The sequence below is a fragment of the Pleurodeles waltl genome, chromosome 10 (genome assembly GCF_031143425.1).
Source record: "Pleurodeles waltl isolate 20211129_DDA chromosome 10, aPleWal1.hap1.20221129, whole genome shotgun sequence".
Lineage (NCBI taxonomy): Eukaryota > Metazoa > Chordata > Amphibia > Caudata > Salamandridae > Pleurodeles > Pleurodeles waltl.
Window position 1 is genome coordinate 844,994,254 of NC_090449.1, and position 18,635 is coordinate 845,012,888.

Consider the following 18,635-nt stretch of genomic DNA (forward strand, 5'->3'; position numbering starts at 1 on the left):
ATTTCACTCAGGCTGCAGTGGCAGGCCTGTGTAAGAATTGTCAGAGCTCCCTATGGGTGGCAAAATAAATGCTGCAGCCCATAGGGATCTCCTGGAACCCCAATACCCTGGGTACCTCAGTACCATATACTAGGGAATTATAAGGGTGTTCCAGTATGCCAATATAAATTGGTAAAATTGGTCACTAGCCTGTTAGTGACAATTTGTAAAGAGAGAGCATAACCACTGAGGTTCTGGTTAGCAGAGCCTCAGTGAGACAGTTAGGCATCACACAGGGAACACATACCTATAGGTCACAAACTTATGAGCACTGGGGTCCTGACTAGCAGGGTCCCAGTGACACATAACAAACATACTGAAAACATAGGGTTTTCACTATGAGCACTGGGCCCTGGCTAGCAGGATCCCAGTGAGACAGTGAAAACACCCTGACATACACTCACAAACAGGCCAAAAGTGGGGGTAACAAGGCTAGAAAGAGGTTGCTTTCTCACAGTAACCATAAAATCACAGAGGTAAAAAGCACTTAACTGGCTGCGAAGCAGCAAAGAAAAAGGATTCTAAAATGGAGATGCTTGATCTTAAGGAGATGGATCATCAGTGGTTAGTACATGTGACTAAGATGAACTAATGATTGAAGGGTTATATATTTTTTCCATTGTAATGTTTCAATTGGCTGCAGTTAATTTATGAAGTAAAGAGAGAGAAGCATAGTCAGGGCTTCCGGTCCTGGCAGAGAATTCAGAAAAGGCTGCCATGGAAGCAAAACTGTAAAAAGACACATCATTATTTACATGTGAGGCAGAGCTATAGTACAATGATGGAAACATGCTATCCCCTTAAAAGCTACTGTTTTCCACCATTTCAGCAAGAACAGATTATAGTAGTTTGACTCTCGCTCCTATGTGAGACTGCTGGTTTAGGGATGACAGCACTTTTGTTCGTAGGTGACTGAGTCACTCCTACAACAAGTCGCAACTGTCGGTCCAACCCTCGGGGCTCACAAGCAGTACCTCACCAAACCTCATAAAGCAAAGGTGATTTCTGGCAGCCTTGCACATGGACTCTAGATAAGACCTCTCAGGGAACTCATGGTGGAAGGGAAGATACCCTTTTCTCTCATTAGCAACAAGTCTCATATACACACAGGCAAAGAAAGAGATGCAGGAGAGCTTTCCATATATTTATTGAAAAGACTGCAATCGACAAAACAATGCATGAGCTGCAACAATTAGGATAATGAACAGTAAAAGAAGCAGGATTGTGAAGATGAGAGTTGTGAATAAAAAAAAAACACCATCTTACAATAAACATGAAATATAAAATCCTTAGCAAAGAGAACCTAATCTCTACTCTAATGAGAGCTAGGTGTGATAAACCTAAACTGCCAGTACCATGTCCATGAGAAGCACCCCCCAACACTTGTTACCTTGGAATGAGATCTCTAGGTCAGACTCCATGGTGACACAGAGGCTGAGTTCTGCAGCAAGGTGACATGCAACATGGAGGGCATTTGGAAGGAACCCTTCTAATGATCTTGTCCGTGTGAGATGTATTTATACAGACAATGTAGGATGCCTGACGCAAGTATGTTCCTAAACAACTGATAAGGAGGCAGACTTGAGGCAGCAATTACATAAACAATGCCTAACAAGTGCACATTTAGGCCCTCATTATGACTTTGCTGGTCTTTTTCAAAGACCGACAAAGCCGCTGGAGCCAGAAGACAGCCAGTGTTGGCAGTCTTCTGCCCACCATATTACGAGTACTGCAGGATTTCCTCCACATTTTGGGAGGAAACCCTGCAGTAGTCGTGCTGGCAGGCGGAGGCGAATGGGCGCTTCCACCACCGGCCCGGCCCCGCCAGAAGGACTCCGACCGCCACATTATGAGCAGTAATAAGGCCGGGCGTCGCCGTGATGCGGGGCGCTGCCGGTGGTGGAAGCGCCTGTTCCCTATCGGACGACCTGCTCGCTGGACAATGTAGGTCGGGCGTCCGACAGGGGAGGTGGGTGGGAGGGTTGGGGTTGTTATGTGGCGTGTGTGACTGGGTGTTGTCTGCGTGTGTGAACGTAAGTGTGTATGTGTGTGTGTATGCGTGTTTGTATGCATGGTTGAATGCATGTATGAATGTTGAAGTGAATGTTTGTAGGGATGCATGTGAGCGAATGCATGTATGTCTGTTGGTGAATGAGTGTATGCGGGGTGCATATGGGTGTCTATGTGCATGAATGTATGCGGGGAGGAGGGAGCTCTACCTGAAAGGGGGTGGAGGTATCTTGGAGGGGGGTTGAGGGGGTATTGTGCTTGCTGGGGGGGAGGGGGAGTCGTCTGCCATTGACACGGGAGAAATTCCCTGTCACAACTGTAGCCTTTCCACCGCTGTTTTCATGCAGTGCTACCACCACGGAAACCCTGGTGGAAGGCCGGCTCAAAATACCGCCGCAGTCTTCATTGGCCTGCGGGTCAGAGATGCTCATCTTCGGCCTGGCGGGTCCAACCACGCTGGCGGTATGAGTGGGGATGTGGCAGGTTGGCAAAGGCCAACCCGCCACACTCATAATGTGGCGGTCTTCACCGCCAGTCTGTTGGCGGTGAAACCGTCACCGTGGCCCTGGCGGTCATAATGAGGCCCTATGTCTTTTCACATGTAAGTGAGAAAAAACATGATAACAATACCTACCTACATCACTGATCATGACGCTGATAATCACGCCATCTCAGAGTGGCACTGATAATGCAAATCAAAACATGCTAAGTAAGTAAAAAGTCATGAGGTGACGGGGGCATAGGCCTGCAAGCCAAAGACTAAGCTAAACTCCTGTGTCCCAATAGGAAACTAAAATAGATTCACCACAAGACGATCAACTCAAGGGTTGCAATCGTAAAGTAATGACAGCCATATAGAGAGATTTCACTCTTCATTGTGCCTCTTTTCTGGGTACTCCATATTGGAGCCAGCCCCAGTGCTACCTGCTGTGATTAACATCACTTTACACAAGTGCACAGAGCCTGAGAAGGACATCTGAAATAAACCAAATTGGTCTCACAGCTTCTCTCTTAAACAGCACTGGCTGAATAGCAGGTTACACCCATGCTGCAGAGAGCTATGCATCACTTGATATTTACATACTACTATCTTAGCAAGTCTGAATATTTCCTCCGCTTGGGACTTATATGAGCACCAGTGCTTAATTTGAGCCTGTTGTTTCCAGTGCAGAGCACTCACACTTATTTTTTAGGGCGGCACTTATTTTTCTGCCACAAACATTTGCTGCTAGCAAATGACACATATGGGAAAGACGGAGGAAGAGAAAAACGAAAAAGCATCACTATGGGAGAAAGCAGAAAGCTGCAAGAGTGAGCTGAAAAGGCAGCAAGTGGCTTTAAGTGGATTGAAGGGGCTCGAAATGGCTTCAGGATTACGCTGCCTCAGTATCCTGTGTTCGCACATTTAATTGCAGCAACCGCGTGTTTAAGAGGAGGGCTTTGGGCACCAGCACTTTTTTTATTTTGAGAGGGAGAGTACCTGCACTTCCTAAGAAAAATGTAATACTTTTATTTAGAGAGTACCAGCACTTCTCAGAAACAAGCTGGTACAGAGTACTTGCACTTCTATTTTTCCATTTCGAGCACTGAGAACACCCCCACATTGGTACTAAAATGCTGGCATGTATGTGTGACTGAAAAGGCAAGTAACGCATAGCTGCCAGACTTACCTGGTTTGTACAGCATGATGTGCTGCTCATGTAGTCTTCTTTTAGAATGTAATAAACAAGACCACAAGTCCCAGAATTCAAAGAAAAACCATGGACTGGGGCAGCACATCAAGCATGGACCTGGGAAACTAGGCAGGGTCTGCAAGTGTCAGTCAGGTTTGAATAGGGAACTACTAATAAGAAGTTCTGAAAGGCCAGACATCTACCATTGTTTCTGTTTCTCGTGCTTCTCTACAGAATGCACAAGAACCAAAATGATTGGCACTGCATGCTTAAAAAGTCGGTTGGGCTTATTTACTAGGAGATGCACATGTGGTATTCTTTTCAAACTACTATTTTACATTCCAGGTGTTAACACAAATGTCTTAATTAGAAATCATTAATGAATGTTTATGTATTTTGAATGATGAAATTGGTAGAAAATGATTAACGTAGAAAAAAGAAAATAATGTGTGGGTTTGAAATCGTGACCTCCGAGAGTGTCCACCAGAAATTAATGAATTATATCAAAGGAGCAACTAACATATATGAAATACTGAAAATGTATTAGATTAATGTAGTAATGTATCATATTAAGAGATATAACCTGTGCTTTGCATTGAATCGTAGAACTTAACTTAGCTAAAGTCTTGGCCTAGTCTTGCCAGGCCTCATGCAGATGCTGAATCTTTAACGTTCAATGAAAAATGCTGACAAACTGAACTAACCGTGAACTGCCTATTGTTTAATAAAATTTGCTTAGCTGAAACCTTTGCATGAACCGATGGACAGGGGACGATGGAACTAGAAATGTAACAAATAGTGTGTAAAGTGCACTGGATGTACTTTCCCAGGACTCGAACAATGAAGACACTGACAGGAGAAGAAGATGCAACATTTTTGATACCTGACAAGCCGGATGATGATGACATCGTAAAGGGAACCAATCAGTGACATGAGAACTGTGTCATATTAGAATTCATAAATTTGAGTTCCGAAAAATTATTGGGTAAAGAAAAATCGTATGATTAATTGACCAATTAGGAATTGGGGGATAGTCTGGGAGACTTTGATATAACAACGTGACAGAAGGAAGAGAGTTCAAATGTTAGGTGCAAATGTTAGGGGAGAGACTATGAGATCGAAGAGGTGATTTGAGATTCTGCCATTGGGCTCATACTCTTTGAGAGACTGATGTGATGCTGATCGACTGATGACCTGAGGACGAAGACTGACTTTGTTGCTGATCCAAACCGAGGATAAGTAGATATGACAATGTGACTGAATTATCTTTTTGTGCCTTTTCTTTCTAGGTACCAACTGCGCTAAGTAGTTTTTCCTTAGCTAGATGTTTTCTAAATTCTTGTTCTATATTGTTTTTGCATGAAGTCCCACATGCTGATGCTAATCTCGGTTAGGCAAGGTTCCTACTCTATGACACCAACAAAATTACACAGACAAATGTTGACGGACTGATTTGCTGAACTGTGCTACTTATGTTGACCTTTCCGCCTTGATTCAATCGATGACTATGCAAATGCTTTAGGATATGCTTTGATGCAAGTTCTAATTAGGTTATGTTTATGGCGCCTTTTAATGAGTTAATATGAAATTTTGAATTTGAATAAGCTTGAATTAATCGCATGACTTAGGGCCTGATTACAACTTTGACGGAGGGGGTTAATCTGTCCCAAATATGACGGATATCATGCCTGCCATATTACGAGTCCATTATATCCTATGGAACTCGTAATACGGTGGGCGGGATATCCGTCACATTCGGGACGGATTAACCCCCTCCGCCAAAGTTGTAATCAGGCCCTTAGTATTGTAACTAATAGGGAATAAAAATGCAAAACGTATATCAAGTTCTTGTTATTCATGACTGTAAGGTCATGGTGTAATGTTTAATAATTGCAAAGTAACAATTGACTATGGTTATCTAATTTTGTGTATTGATTATTGAGCAACATGGGTCACATCATAGCTAGGATACTCCATGCAAATCAAAAGGTTCATCGACCTACGCACGTCACCTTCTAAGTTTACTTTTTAAAGACGGGGCGCGCCAACACACGCGCCAACACAGGCAAGCAACACAGGTAGTCTTATCTCACTCGACCTGGTCGCTGTCCCATCTTCAATTTCATTGTGCTCCTCCAAATATCAAATGCCAACCTTCACTCTTCCATCAACACATTTAAGCACGTTCTTCCTTGTACCCCTCCTGCGCAAGTGTATTAATGGAACTAGATTTAGCAACATAAAATCTCAGGCGAAGTTGACCACTATAAAATTTCGCTTGAGAGCTAAGGTGGGCGACACGGACACCCACATTTTATTGTTTTAAGTAGTAAGCCTCCGCATGTTAAACGCATACTTAGGCCTGATTACGACCTTGGCGGATAGGCTACTCCGGACGGATATCCCGTCCGCCGTATTCCGTCACTTTTGTGACGGAGTAGCCTATTCGCCAAGGTCGTAATCAGGCCTAAAGTCACGTAATCGGCTGCAAGGACAAGGTGTAATGTTATAACTAGTCGTTTTTTAGAAATAAAAGAAGGCTAGGGCATCAACTTCTCCGATTTCAGCAAGGTCTGTGGATATGCACGTGTAATCTTTCGGCCATTACAGAGCAACAGCCTCCAGATAAAGCATAGGGAAGTTATAAACACATATTGTGAAATGTATTGCTTTTTGAGACTTTTTTGTTCAAAAAGTCTATTTACATATCTTTGCAGACCGTTCATTTTGACTGAATTTAAAATATTATCAAGTCAAGGTATCTACTTTCTTAACGCTGTTTTTCGTTAAAATTAATTTCCCAAATCAGTGCAACCTGTTTTTTTTGTTATTTGATTAACGGAGTACTTCAGCAAGTCTGAAGTACCATAATCCAATGTGTTCCCTTTGCCGGGGGCGTATGTAGTTGTGCGGCCGTTCTGCTGTTCAGCCTCTTTGAAGCTCCTCCCCGCGCCTTACTTTTCAGCACTCTATTTCGACAGTTGCCGCAAAGCGACGTTTTGCCACATTTTCCAGTGCTCTCCTTCCTTCGCTCTTTGGGACCTCTGCAGCCGTCTGACTCAAAGGCTTAACAATGGCGAAGATGGGCAAAGACACCAAGCAGCGTCTGCAGCAGGTCTTCAAGTGCAGCCAGTTTGTTATTCGCTGGGGGTTTATACCTGCCGTCCTGTATCTAGGTCAGTAGAATTGAGAATGAAGCGCGTGTTGGCATTTCGAAGCTTGTAGGAATGCGATAGATGCACTCTGGGAAATGTAGTCCTGACTTTATAATGGGTAAGATTACTACAACTCACAGAAAAAAATGATACTGTCTGAGCTACTTACAAATGAATCTGAGAAACTTGAGTGCTCTAGTTAAAACGCGTGATTTAGAAAGAAAGCAGTTACCCAACCACACAGTAAACAGACATTGAGTGTTTAACGGAAGTAGGACGCAGACACGTCACTCAACAAAGGAGATTGAAGTATTTTTTGTTTAGGACTAGTTTTAATTGCTACAGTAAAGTCACTTGAAGGTAGAGAAGGCTTAATTTTTCTTCCAAAACACTATAGAACTGCTAACCAATAAAGCCACATATCTAGCATTGCCCTTTCAGCCTGCATTAATTTGGCTAGTGCCGTTCTCTTTTCACAAATTATCTATATACTTCAGTGGGATCACCCTCTTTTAAAACGTGTATCACTTTCCAAAATCTAGTCACTCTCCGTTACCATGGGTCAGCCAAAGTGCTGGTGACTTTTAAACTGGGATTTTTGGCAGACTGAAAGGCGATAAGAATAGCACACAGGCCCTTATTAGTGATAGGGGATGCCGTCTCTGTTAGTACCCCGGCGCACCTTTAAACAAGTGCACCTTGGCTCAAACTGGGACAGTACAGTTTACCTTTTATAATAAATATGCTGCCCCCAAGGCAGTCGCAATCTCGCCATGCACAGTTTTTTTCATCAAAGATTATACTGCAGATATTACATTGATAATATCAATGACGTTATCAAAGATGTGAGCGCCATCATTTGTGATGCCATTAGCAGTGCATGGCGAGGGTGCAAGTTATTAGGGCACGAGCTATAGTTACTTGAGGTAACTGCAACTATAACCGGTGAATTTCTATGATTTCGTACTTTTAAAATGTGAGCCTAACTATACCATCACTGTAACCTTGTTTTTTTCCCAGTGAATTTCTATGTTCATTTTTTTAATGTATAGTCGGTTTCATTACTATAAGTTAATCCAACCACTGCCGTCCACAGCCTTTAACCGTGCGTGGCATCCCCCTATAAAGCACTCAACCTTGCAGCATTCACACCCTTCGCCCATGTGCAGCAGGGGTTGCCCGCAAGGCCTGGCTTGGTGCCAGTCCCTCCAGCCAACCCCCAACCCTACTCTGCACATGGCCCTTTGGCAGTGCACGGTAGAGTTGGCTGCAGCCTATATCGCTGGGTGTGAGAATAGGTGTAAGAGGGTGTATCTGGGGGTGAGAGTGGCTGTGAGAATCTCTGGGTGTGCATTAGTGTTTTAGTGGGTGTGTCAGTGTCTGCACAGGCCTACGAGAGGCCGCATGAGGGTAGCAGTGGGTCTGTGAGTGGGTGCGTAAAGGTCTGACTGGGGCTGTGAATGAGTGCATGAGGGTCAGATGATCTGTGAGTGGGTGCGGGAGTGTCTGAGTGGGTATGCGAGTGGGAGAAATTGAAAGAAAGTGAGAGGTAGAGTTAGAGAGGTTTTTAGGCTTTGATGTATGATATACTTAGAATGAGATATTTCTGTACAACTTAAAATAAAAAAAAGTATCTGTCATTTTTAAAAAAATTAAAATAATTTGTACTTTTAAATTGAAAAGAAAAAGATAAAAAAAAAGGGAAGCAAGTCCGGCTGAACCTGAACCTGAACCTGACCCCTGAACGCTCAGCGTGGAGGTCTAGTTTTTTTTTTTTTTTTTTAATCCCTTTCTGGGACCGCAAGAGAAGGCTCCCCGCAGCCCCTACGTGTTTATTTATTTTTTAGTTATGAAGGAAAATGCCCTTTACTGGCTATCTGGCACCGTGGGGTAAGCTCTTCAAAGCTTACCTCACAGTTCCATTGCTTCAGCAAGCAGAGCTGCTTTTAATAGCAGCTTGCTGAAGCATTTCATCTCTTTTTTTCTCTGCACGCGCGCAGGGGTCAGAGATGAAAGCTCCCCTTTTTGACAGCGGGACCTGATTTATAGGTCCTGCTGTCAAACAGTGGCGTGTTTGCTGTGACTTGGCTGTAGCTTCAAAGCTGCAGCCAAGCCACAGCAAACAGCTATGTACTGGGAATGGGCACCCCGTGACATAGCAGGAGCCGTCCCTGCAGGATGGCAGTCCCCAGGGCCATCAGTGGCTCCACGAAGGGGGCCGCATGGCCCACCTCCAACGTGAAGGAAGCCCCGGGGAGGTGGTGGTCCCCGAGGCTAACGGGGTCCTAAACAGACCCCCTTTGTATTGCTTAATCTTTGTCCTGGAGCGGTGGTGGTCCCCGGGGCAGCGGGGGGGCCGTGCGGCCTCCCTGGACAGAAAATGCTAAATTCCCCTGGGAGGTAGAGGTCCCCGGGGCTTCGGGGTTGCAGGGCGCCCCATGCACACTATATTTGGAATGCTCTGGGGGAGGTGGTGGACCCCAGGGCTGTAGGGGAGGCCATTGGGCCTCCACCACATGATAAATGCATTTTTGCCCCAGGGAGGTGGTGGTCGGTGGGGAGCCAGGAGGCCCTTCCATATTGAAAAGAGAGCACCTGGGACCGTGCCCCGTCGGACGCTTTTTTAAAAACCAGCGCAGAACCCCCCCTTGAAAAAACAAAACAAAAAAAAAAACAGTGATTCACGACCCTGTTGCACTTCTGCTGTAAACATTTTAAAAAATAAAAAGGCTTTTTAGCCCTACTCGGTCCCTTTGGGACCCCAGCATCAGAGCTTAGGGGGCAGGGTGTTCGTACCCTGGTCCCTTTTGTATTTCTTTTTTATTCTTTTTTTTCCAGGAACTGCTTAAGCCAAGTCCCAGTATGGCTGATAACACTTCAGCGGCTTCATTGTTGAAGTGTAGTTTGCCAATCAGATCTCGGCACGAGATCGGGAGGGGTCGTGAATCCTTTGCGTCCCTATATGTACAAATTTGGATTTTCTTTACTCTCTCTAAAACTACTGAACGGATTTACACCAAAACAATGAAGGTTGCTTTCTGGTCCAGGGGCCTACCTATCTGTCAAATTTGGTGTAATTCCGTCCAGTAGTTTCTGCGCTCTTGCAGTGCAAAATCCCTATGGAAAAATCAATGGGGAAAATGTGTTTTGGGATCACCCCCTTTTTCTCAGCCCGCCCTAGATGGATCACCCCGAAACTTTCCAGATAGCAGCAGAGGTGACTGGCAAATTTATTTTAGAAAGTTTTTTGTGAAGATTTGTCAAGCAGCACCAAAGATATAGGCAAGTAAATAAACACTTTTTATATTGAAAATATGTCCTAACTTTAACAGTAAGATCTGTATAAAGACCAGGAAGAGACGCCGGGGTAGGTTCGATAAGGACGGACTGCTGCACAATTACAGCAACAGTCCTAGGCTTTTATCTTCCCAGGGAGCGTAATCCTAAAATTAGGGATGGGCGACCTTTTGTTTAGTTGACCAGACGGACAATAGACTTTAATGGAAGTGATTGGAGTCGTAACCCCCACCCCTTTTTTGTCCTTATACAGACCTTACTGTGTCTATACTTCAAGTATTTCAGGAGAAGTTTTTGCTGGTCCTGATAAAGCGTCATTGGATCCTTTCGGACCACTGGACGCGAAACATGTCGACCCATGTCTAGAGGCATTGTGATATTTTCCTTGCCCTGACTTATTTATAGAAAGTGGTTGAGCATCATTCCTCACTTTTTCACTTTCACATTGTTTTTAATCTTGGTCTAAATCCTCGGTTTTCGCTAGTAAATGATTTGGTTGTTGAGGTTTAGAACCAATTTCAAATTTTTCTTCTCCTGCTTGATGAGAGTCTGCCTTTATGCACTAACTTAGATATTCTACCTTGGCAGCCTCTACAAAAGATCTCCGGCAAAGAGCCCCCTCTTAAGGGAGCCCGTCAGACATTGCAGCGCCGGTCTGACGAGGAGCATCTCCCGATGATGAAGCATGACATCCTAATGGGTGTGTGAGGGCTTTTGCTCCTAAACCTCTGGGTCCCCTGTGTGTCCTTTTGGAACAGTGTACTCTTTGTTCCGTCGCAAATCAAGAAAGCGCAATAGGATTTACTGGGGGGATCAGATTAATTGAAAGAGTAGCTGTCCTGTTCAGGTATTTTGGCTTGGGCAAAGTTCTCAAGCAACCTCGGGATACTATATTGGAAACGCTCACCTTGTATCTAGCATTCCCACTGTAATTGTGCAGGGTTTATAGCAATAGCTTCATGTTGTAGCCTAGGTATTCGAAAGACATAGGCAGATCAGCACTTGCCTCCTTATGTCTGAAACCTAGTCGCTAATGGAGTGACTTGAGAGAACAAAACAATTGTATTGTATATCATTATGCACACTGCTGAAGGGAGCTGCAACATGTGAAAGAGAACTTTGTAATAATTTGTGGAGCTTAGAATGTGTACTGTGTATCTAAATGTATGTATTTTATACAAAGTGGAAAAGTGAAAACTGAAAAAGAGTGAAAGCTGCACCCCTGTTATGTTTTTGTCAGTTAAAAGGCCTATCCTTCATAGGTAGACCAATGTTGTGGTCGTTATGACAAGAGGTGCGGGTACAGAGTTAGTAATGTGTGTTGTTTTTTAAATAATTCCCATGCCAAAATCTACGGTGAGAAATGTATTTACTGGAAGTGGGCCTTTCTAAATTAAGATGAATTTGGATGAGGATTGTTGTTTTGGACACATGCTTGAGTGTAATATCGAATGAGAAGACAGCTTAGTCGGTCATTTTTATGGGCCATCGCCAGTGCATTGTTGAGCGTTTGGATTGGCTTTTGTGGTCTGTTTGACCTAAAACGACACTGATGTGTGTTAACTCTGATTGCAGAGACAAGCCCATTCGCTAAAGTGACTCACACACCTCTGTGGGCTTGCCTAGTTTAAATACAACTGTGTGCTTGCCTCAAATCTATACTTTCTGACTGCCTTAAAACATTCATAACAAATGGGAAGTCACTTTTATCGACTTTTTCATGTAAGATTTCACCTGGAGTCCTTTTGGAACCAATGTGTTCCCTGGCAGCATTTGCTGTTATGCGTCACACATTTATTTCTGTCTTGCATGTGCTTTGAGCCCCATTTTGTCCATTGCATCTAGTTTATAGGTTGGTGTATCACTTTTAAAGCTCTAACTGGCCTCGTGTTTTCAAGAGAAGTGTTGTATTTGGCATTTATTTTTGTAATTCCCTTCTCCTCACCAATTTCATACTGTTTCCATCCCTAAGCAGTCTAGTCTGTTTATCACCATTTCTAAGCCACAATTCAAGCTTCTCCTAAAAGCTCATTAGCCTGGTATGATGTCACCTCACATGTAGATCCTTTGTACTGGAACTATCTCCTTACCTCGTTCCAAAAGTTTGTACGCAAGTGCATAGGTACTACAATAGGACGCTATCAAGTTAAATGGTACTTTTAAGTTCCTCACCGTCATTGACAGTTCTCCAGATGTATTTCAGGTTTTACTTGGACCATAACAGAACTTGCAACATTGCGTTATCCATTGTATCTCCTTTATCCTCTTACCTTTGCAAACACGCCACAGAACCCTAGCTAATATCAATACTGAATAGTGGATTCAGCGCTAGAAGACGATGGATCGAAGCAACATACGTTTGAGGGGAGGTCACCAATGGGATGTGTGAAGACCATCAATATAAAGCTTTCAGACAATAACTACACAAGTTTAGTAATAAGAATTCATAGATTTATTTCCCTATATTAACAATGCTAATGGCACGAAAATAACTCTCAAACACAAATGACAAGCATATAAGATCAATAGAGGCTGGTTAAAACCACATATGTATCTTAATCTAATTAATACAATTAAACAAATTATCTCCAAAAGAATCACACTCATTAATAATACAAAAACTGGTAATAATGGCAAAGAAGTTCAGCATCAAATTATCCTGAGTCAATTCATGAGCATATCAAGGTTAATTCCCTAACTAACCCCAAATTAGCATTACATGTTGGGCTTCATGTGAAAATAATTTAGTAACATTAATTTAGAAAACTCAGCTTGATTATGATATATAAACTCTTAATGTGCAGCAATAAAATCATTAGTTGCAGCTAGTACCTGGAAAGCAAGAGAGACACAATTCACATTTAATAACATACATTACCACAATAGTAGTAACAGAAAATGATCAGCTTCAGCTTGAGGACACCATTCACTATCTCATCAGAAGATTTGGGCCTAACGACAGCTAGTCTCAAACCTTGTCTGAATGACAACTCCTAACTCCTAAACTAATGAAATCCCTCCTAATCATTCTACACAGGCTGGTATACTAAAATCTAATCAACTCCTGATTGGTTAGTCTATGGGGTGGTTTAATTTCAGCCAATCGACAACTGAATTGACGACCTAAACGTAACAAATCTACCCTAACTATAACATTTCTCCCAATGTATCTTTATTTCTTTCGTCTCGTCTGTAACTGCATTGTCTCAACGCCTCTCGAATATTTTGTACTCGGGAAGAAACTTTTACTGTAACCGTCTACTTTCATCCTCGAGGAAAGACCAGATATTAGTAACATATCCAAACAATAGGACATTTCAACTTATTCAATGCTCAGTTAATACATGACCTTGTAAGACAGAACACTGCAACCCACTAGGGGTAGCTGTGGATACGTCTACACAAGCTTTGAAAACACCTATTATGAAAGCTTTGAATCATGGAAAATAACCACAGCGTTTGAATATAATTTCACTTAGCAAAGAACAGAAAAACAAATATTTCTGAAGATTTCTGGTTTTACACATTCATTACACATTTTAATATGAAATCATTAGTAAACATATTAGAAAATTCACACTCACACCTTCAATTACCAGTTTTCTTTATCTCATAAATAAATTGAAGTCTGATTTGTTTGTGGCTCAAAGTGCTGCGCTCATCATTTCAATGAATACAGAGCTCTACATGTCTTTTCCCTCATGGGGGACTTCTGGCCGCCAGTACACTTCTAAAACTAGCAGGCAGATTTAGGGATCACAGTTGGCTGACTTCTTTCTCGGTGTAGGTGACCAATGCTTATTCGTTTTGTCAACCATTTGTCAGTCTGAATGCAGCTGCTGATTGTCTTAGGAATTAGTCTGGGTTGTCCTCCTTTTATTCGTTGTGGCTTGTCGGCCTTTTTTATTCCTTGCTTCTGTCTTGTCCTATGTAACAGTAGTTCATCAACCAGCTGGTACAGCCTACCTACACCAGCCAAACACTGCTTCACGCAAGACAGACAAGGGTGCGCTGTAAGGACTTCCAAAGTGAGCATTCCACTGCTTCAGAGGTGGTGAGTTGCTAGACCCCATATCCTAGAAATAGGAGAGCAGAAACCCAGCCCTATGTTCTCCGTGTTGCGTTTGGGTAGCCATCATACACAATAGTCCTTACTTCCCTGTGAGTAGTGGTTGCTGAGTTGTTCTAAAACAGCCAGTGCAATAGCTCTTGACACATTTCCTACTCCTGTGCTACTCATAAGGGTAGAGCCTCTGGGGATGCATGACTTGTCTCTACAGTATCCCCATTTAAGCGTCAGATCCAGACTCTGAAAACCACTCACCTGCTTTCCCTAAGGAGTTTTTGTAAACTTGATGAGAGGGAGTTCAGTCGCACATTGGTTTACAAGCAACTTTCATCCTCCCCAGTACATTCTGTTAAAAATAGCACAATACACGAGTACTAAACATTGTCGAGGACTAAAGCACTAGCTGTGTTTGAGCTTTGAAGTGATTATTGATTACTATAAGGGCTACAATGTAATACATTTACTGGAATCGACTTGCGAGGACTGATCCGGTTTTGCTTTATTCACTCCGCTTTATACATGCTCCTGCTCGTTAGGGGTAATGCAGACTGGTATTGGGAGTTGTCTGGCACTTTAGCATGGATATTGTAGGGGCAACTCTTACATCGTCATCCTCATCCTTACAAAGAGACATTAACATTCAGCTAAGTATGTCATTGAAAACACACAATGAGGTCTACCCAACTGATCGCATTGGCATGTCGAATCAACCACTACTACAGTATTGCGTGTTCTAAAACTTCCAGAATCCACTAGGACAGGCTCGCTCTCGAGTGTGGGACCCTCCACCCACCTGTCAAGTCTATTTAATCTAATCTGCAAATCTTTAATACAAAAATATCCAATGTGTGTTAAGTTTTAATAGTTAAGAATTGGTAGCTCTTCTCAAATGGTTTGCCTCGTCAATGGTATCTTTTACAAGTCAGCTTTATGTTGTACGTTGGTCAGGAGGGCCAGACCCATGCACAATTTTCAGGATAACCACTGGCTTTATGAATAAGTCTAGTTATACTCCTTGTTCATAAATTTGTTATTGGGCTGTCCTAAAAGTCATATGGTGGTATGTATTTGCCTGTTGTGCACGTAGGTTTAACACACCCGACCTAAAAAATACCATTAACAAAACTTGAGCGTGGGTGTTTATGGTAAGATAACTCAAGCCATAAAAACGAAGCCAGAACAGGATGAGTTATAGTTTCCATTTGGCAGCTAACTCATGCATCCAAGTAAAGACAAATATTTTGGAATGGTAATTAAGTGTGAACAGAAACTCAGTCTTGGTTATGTAAGTTGTAGGGAATAAGTAGTATTTTTGGCACTGCGAGTTCCTATTTCATAGACCAGCAATGTTGCCAGGTGCCCTCTGATGTACTACTGTAACTGACACATAACACAGGTATTTGTGCCCCTAGGCAGATTAAACAGTAATGGAGCCAGGATTCAACTCCTTGGGGGGGGGGGGTACACCAAAAGGCACTGGGCTTTGTGTTTGTTTGGCCATTTTATCATCTTCCGAATTACAAGACATTTTGCAGATTGCACAAAAATGTAGAGCGAGGATCTTTTAATCATTGAGCTGTATTTCTCTTTTTGTACTGCAAAGATTGCAACGTAAATATTTCTAAATCTTCACTTTTTGTCAATTTTTTATTTTTTTTTTCCAGACTGTATATGCTGCGTGTTCCCTTTGTGGTAACGTGACTTTTTCTCTTCCTCTTATTTCTAAGCAAATAATGAATTCTTCTCTAGGATGTTACTTATACATTGCTGCATATACTGTAATCACAGACTTAAAATACACAATTTAAGTGATTAGCTGTGTCAGCCAACATTAAGAATGTGTGGTAGGAACACAGCTGATGTTTGTTGCAAGTTTGAGGCATTGTGATTTTAAGGGTTGTTAATAGTTTAAAATCACGTAGGGTATGATCAAAAGCGGCCTGGTATATAGGTCTGGAAATGCTTTTCTTTGTCCTGTGATTCGATAAGAGAATCCTGACTTTGGAAGGTTTATATTGTTGGAATGGGAAATCGAGATGCCAGTCCTGTTGAATAGATGACTGGAGAGGTCCAAAGGTTTATGGTGAAGGAGTACATTTATTATTGTGTGTGTGTGCAGCCATTCTTGTGAGTGCAGTTGTGCCGTTCAGCTTGAGGAGATGGTGATATTGGGTGAAGAAGGATAATTGAACAATATGTTACACTTTCCTTAGTACTTTGGTTTTGTAAGATCGAATGCCAAACAGTGAGAAGCAGACAGAGATGAATTGTAAGAAAGCGCAACTTAAAACGTTTAATCTATTTACCTGTGTGCAAAGTACAATGAAGATGTAGGGTATGGGCACAGACATTCTTGACAAGCACATCCTGTTAAGCAGGTGTCTCATAAGTGCAGATTTTGGAAAGCCTAGACACATGCCTATGGAAAAAGAGACCGAGGCACTGGGCGCAACATGTTGTATAAATGAAGGCTGTGGTGAGTGTGTTTTTTTTTTTTTTTTTTTTTTAAGCTTCTAAATGAATGCACACATACTTCCTGTCAGGTGCCACAGTACTTACAAGTAAAAACCCTGGGAAACTAATTTTATTCTAAATTTCAAGCCCTTCTGAGTGTTGTCCCTGGGGGATGAATAGTCATGTGTTTATAGGTGGGAAATCCTTCACATTCATCTTATGATTCTTGTCATCAGCTTGCAAGTGTAGACCTGGGAAAATCTAATGCAGGCCTTCCTGTAAATGCAAAGCAGTGTTTGTTGCGAAGCACTTGGTTCTCAAACTGTGAACGCGCCCAGGCTTATCTGTTTAGTTATAGTAACTTATATGCAGACGCATTCTCAAGGCCGATGAACCTTTGAACTTGTTTAAAATGATCATAACCTAGGTAACACAATAAAAGTCATCAATATTAAATCATATAAATCGTTAGTAAAGAATGCACCATGACCTATTTGGCCACAATTAACCACAATTTATTTCCCTATATCAACAATGCTAAGGTCACAAAAGTTTGTCTCAGAACCAAATGGTGCATTTAAAGGAACAACACAGGCTGACCAAATCTCCTAAAGAATCTCAATTTAAACAGAGCTATAATCACAGTGATTTCAATAGAGATCACACAAAGTAATAACAACAATATCTGAGCAAGAGAAATGGCATACATTTGTTCAGCAACTGAATAGTATTGAGCTATGGATAGGAAAAGTAACACCTCACTAATCATAGATTAGCATCAGCATGCTGGACTTCATGCAAAAGTTATAGTAACACAAATTTAGCAAACATCTAGCTATGGTGCTATCAAAACAGCAGTAGGTACCTGAAAAACAAAAGACAAACAATAATGCACAGTTTATTCATATTACCTAACTTTAAGGATCAACAAAACAGCTTAAACTTCTTCAGGAGGATTTGGGAAAGGGGTGATGGTTTAGAATTGGGACTATACGATCACTAAACCATCAGATCATTGGTTCAACATTGAACAAACAAGGTAAATTCAGAAAATAATAAAGTACCAGAATGTCAGACTAACTTGTAAGGAACGAAGTGTCAAAGTGATAAGTCACACCAAGAATGCGCTGACCACTGTCTAATGGTTCTAGGGCAGATGTTGAATTTGTTGACAATTTGCAGGCTAATTGGACCTATTTAGCCTCGGCTACGTTATCCAGTCTTGAGCCTTTTACCATGGTGAGCTCGCTGCAAGCTCTACACACCTTAGAATCTTCGTCACCTGCATAAACTGGTACCCCCAAATTACTAGTGGAAGGGGCGATCATAATTATTCCGCTGGTCAATGGGTTACTCAACATGTCCTTAACTACTGCAATAGTACCCTCTTCCTAGAAACAAGCTAAGATCTTGCCCTTGTTCAAAATATCTTCTGCTGATCTTGCAGCCCCTCTAGTTATAGGCCTATCTCCCTTCTCGCAGCCTTTGCTAAGACCATGGAAAAGCATGTGAAGCATCAGCTTTCAGACTACCTGGATGCTAATAATGTATTGCATCCAAGCCAATCTGGGTTTAAGTCTGGTTTTAACACAGAGACTGCGCTAGAGAAGGTGGCAGAATACATCAAAAGCACCCTTGATAAGAGTAAGGTAGTGCTAATAATGATAGATCTGTTGGCTGGCTTTGACACTGTCCCCTATTCAAGACTCCTAGAGCTTCTCCATGCTATCTAGGTGACAGGATTAGCCTTGGACTGGTTTGCCTCCTTCTTGGCCGGTCAAAATCAACATATTTGGATACCGCCTTATTCGTCAAAACCATGCGTACTAACGGTTGGAGTTCCCCAGGCCTCGACCTTGAGCCCCACCCTGTTTAACCTGTATCTTACTCCTTTGGCTTGGACTACTGAAGCCCTTATTGCTGAAATTGTTTTTTTAC

At 42.3% G+C, this 18,635-nt stretch overlaps 1 protein-coding gene across 1 annotated transcript in view; it reads left to right on the forward strand.

Annotated features, from left to right (window-relative positions):
* Positions 1-6,697: 6,697 nt before the first annotated feature.
* The window catches only part of TOMM7 (translocase of outer mitochondrial membrane 7), a 101,335-nt gene continuing 89,397 nt past the window's right edge, over positions 6,698-18,635 (forward strand). The window contains exon 1 of the mRNA XM_069211538.1: positions 6,698-6,898. Within this exon, the coding sequence (XP_069067639.1) occupies positions 6,796-6,898 (103 nt within the window). The 5' untranslated portion in view covers positions 6,698-6,795. The remainder of the gene's footprint in view (positions 6,899-18,635) is intronic.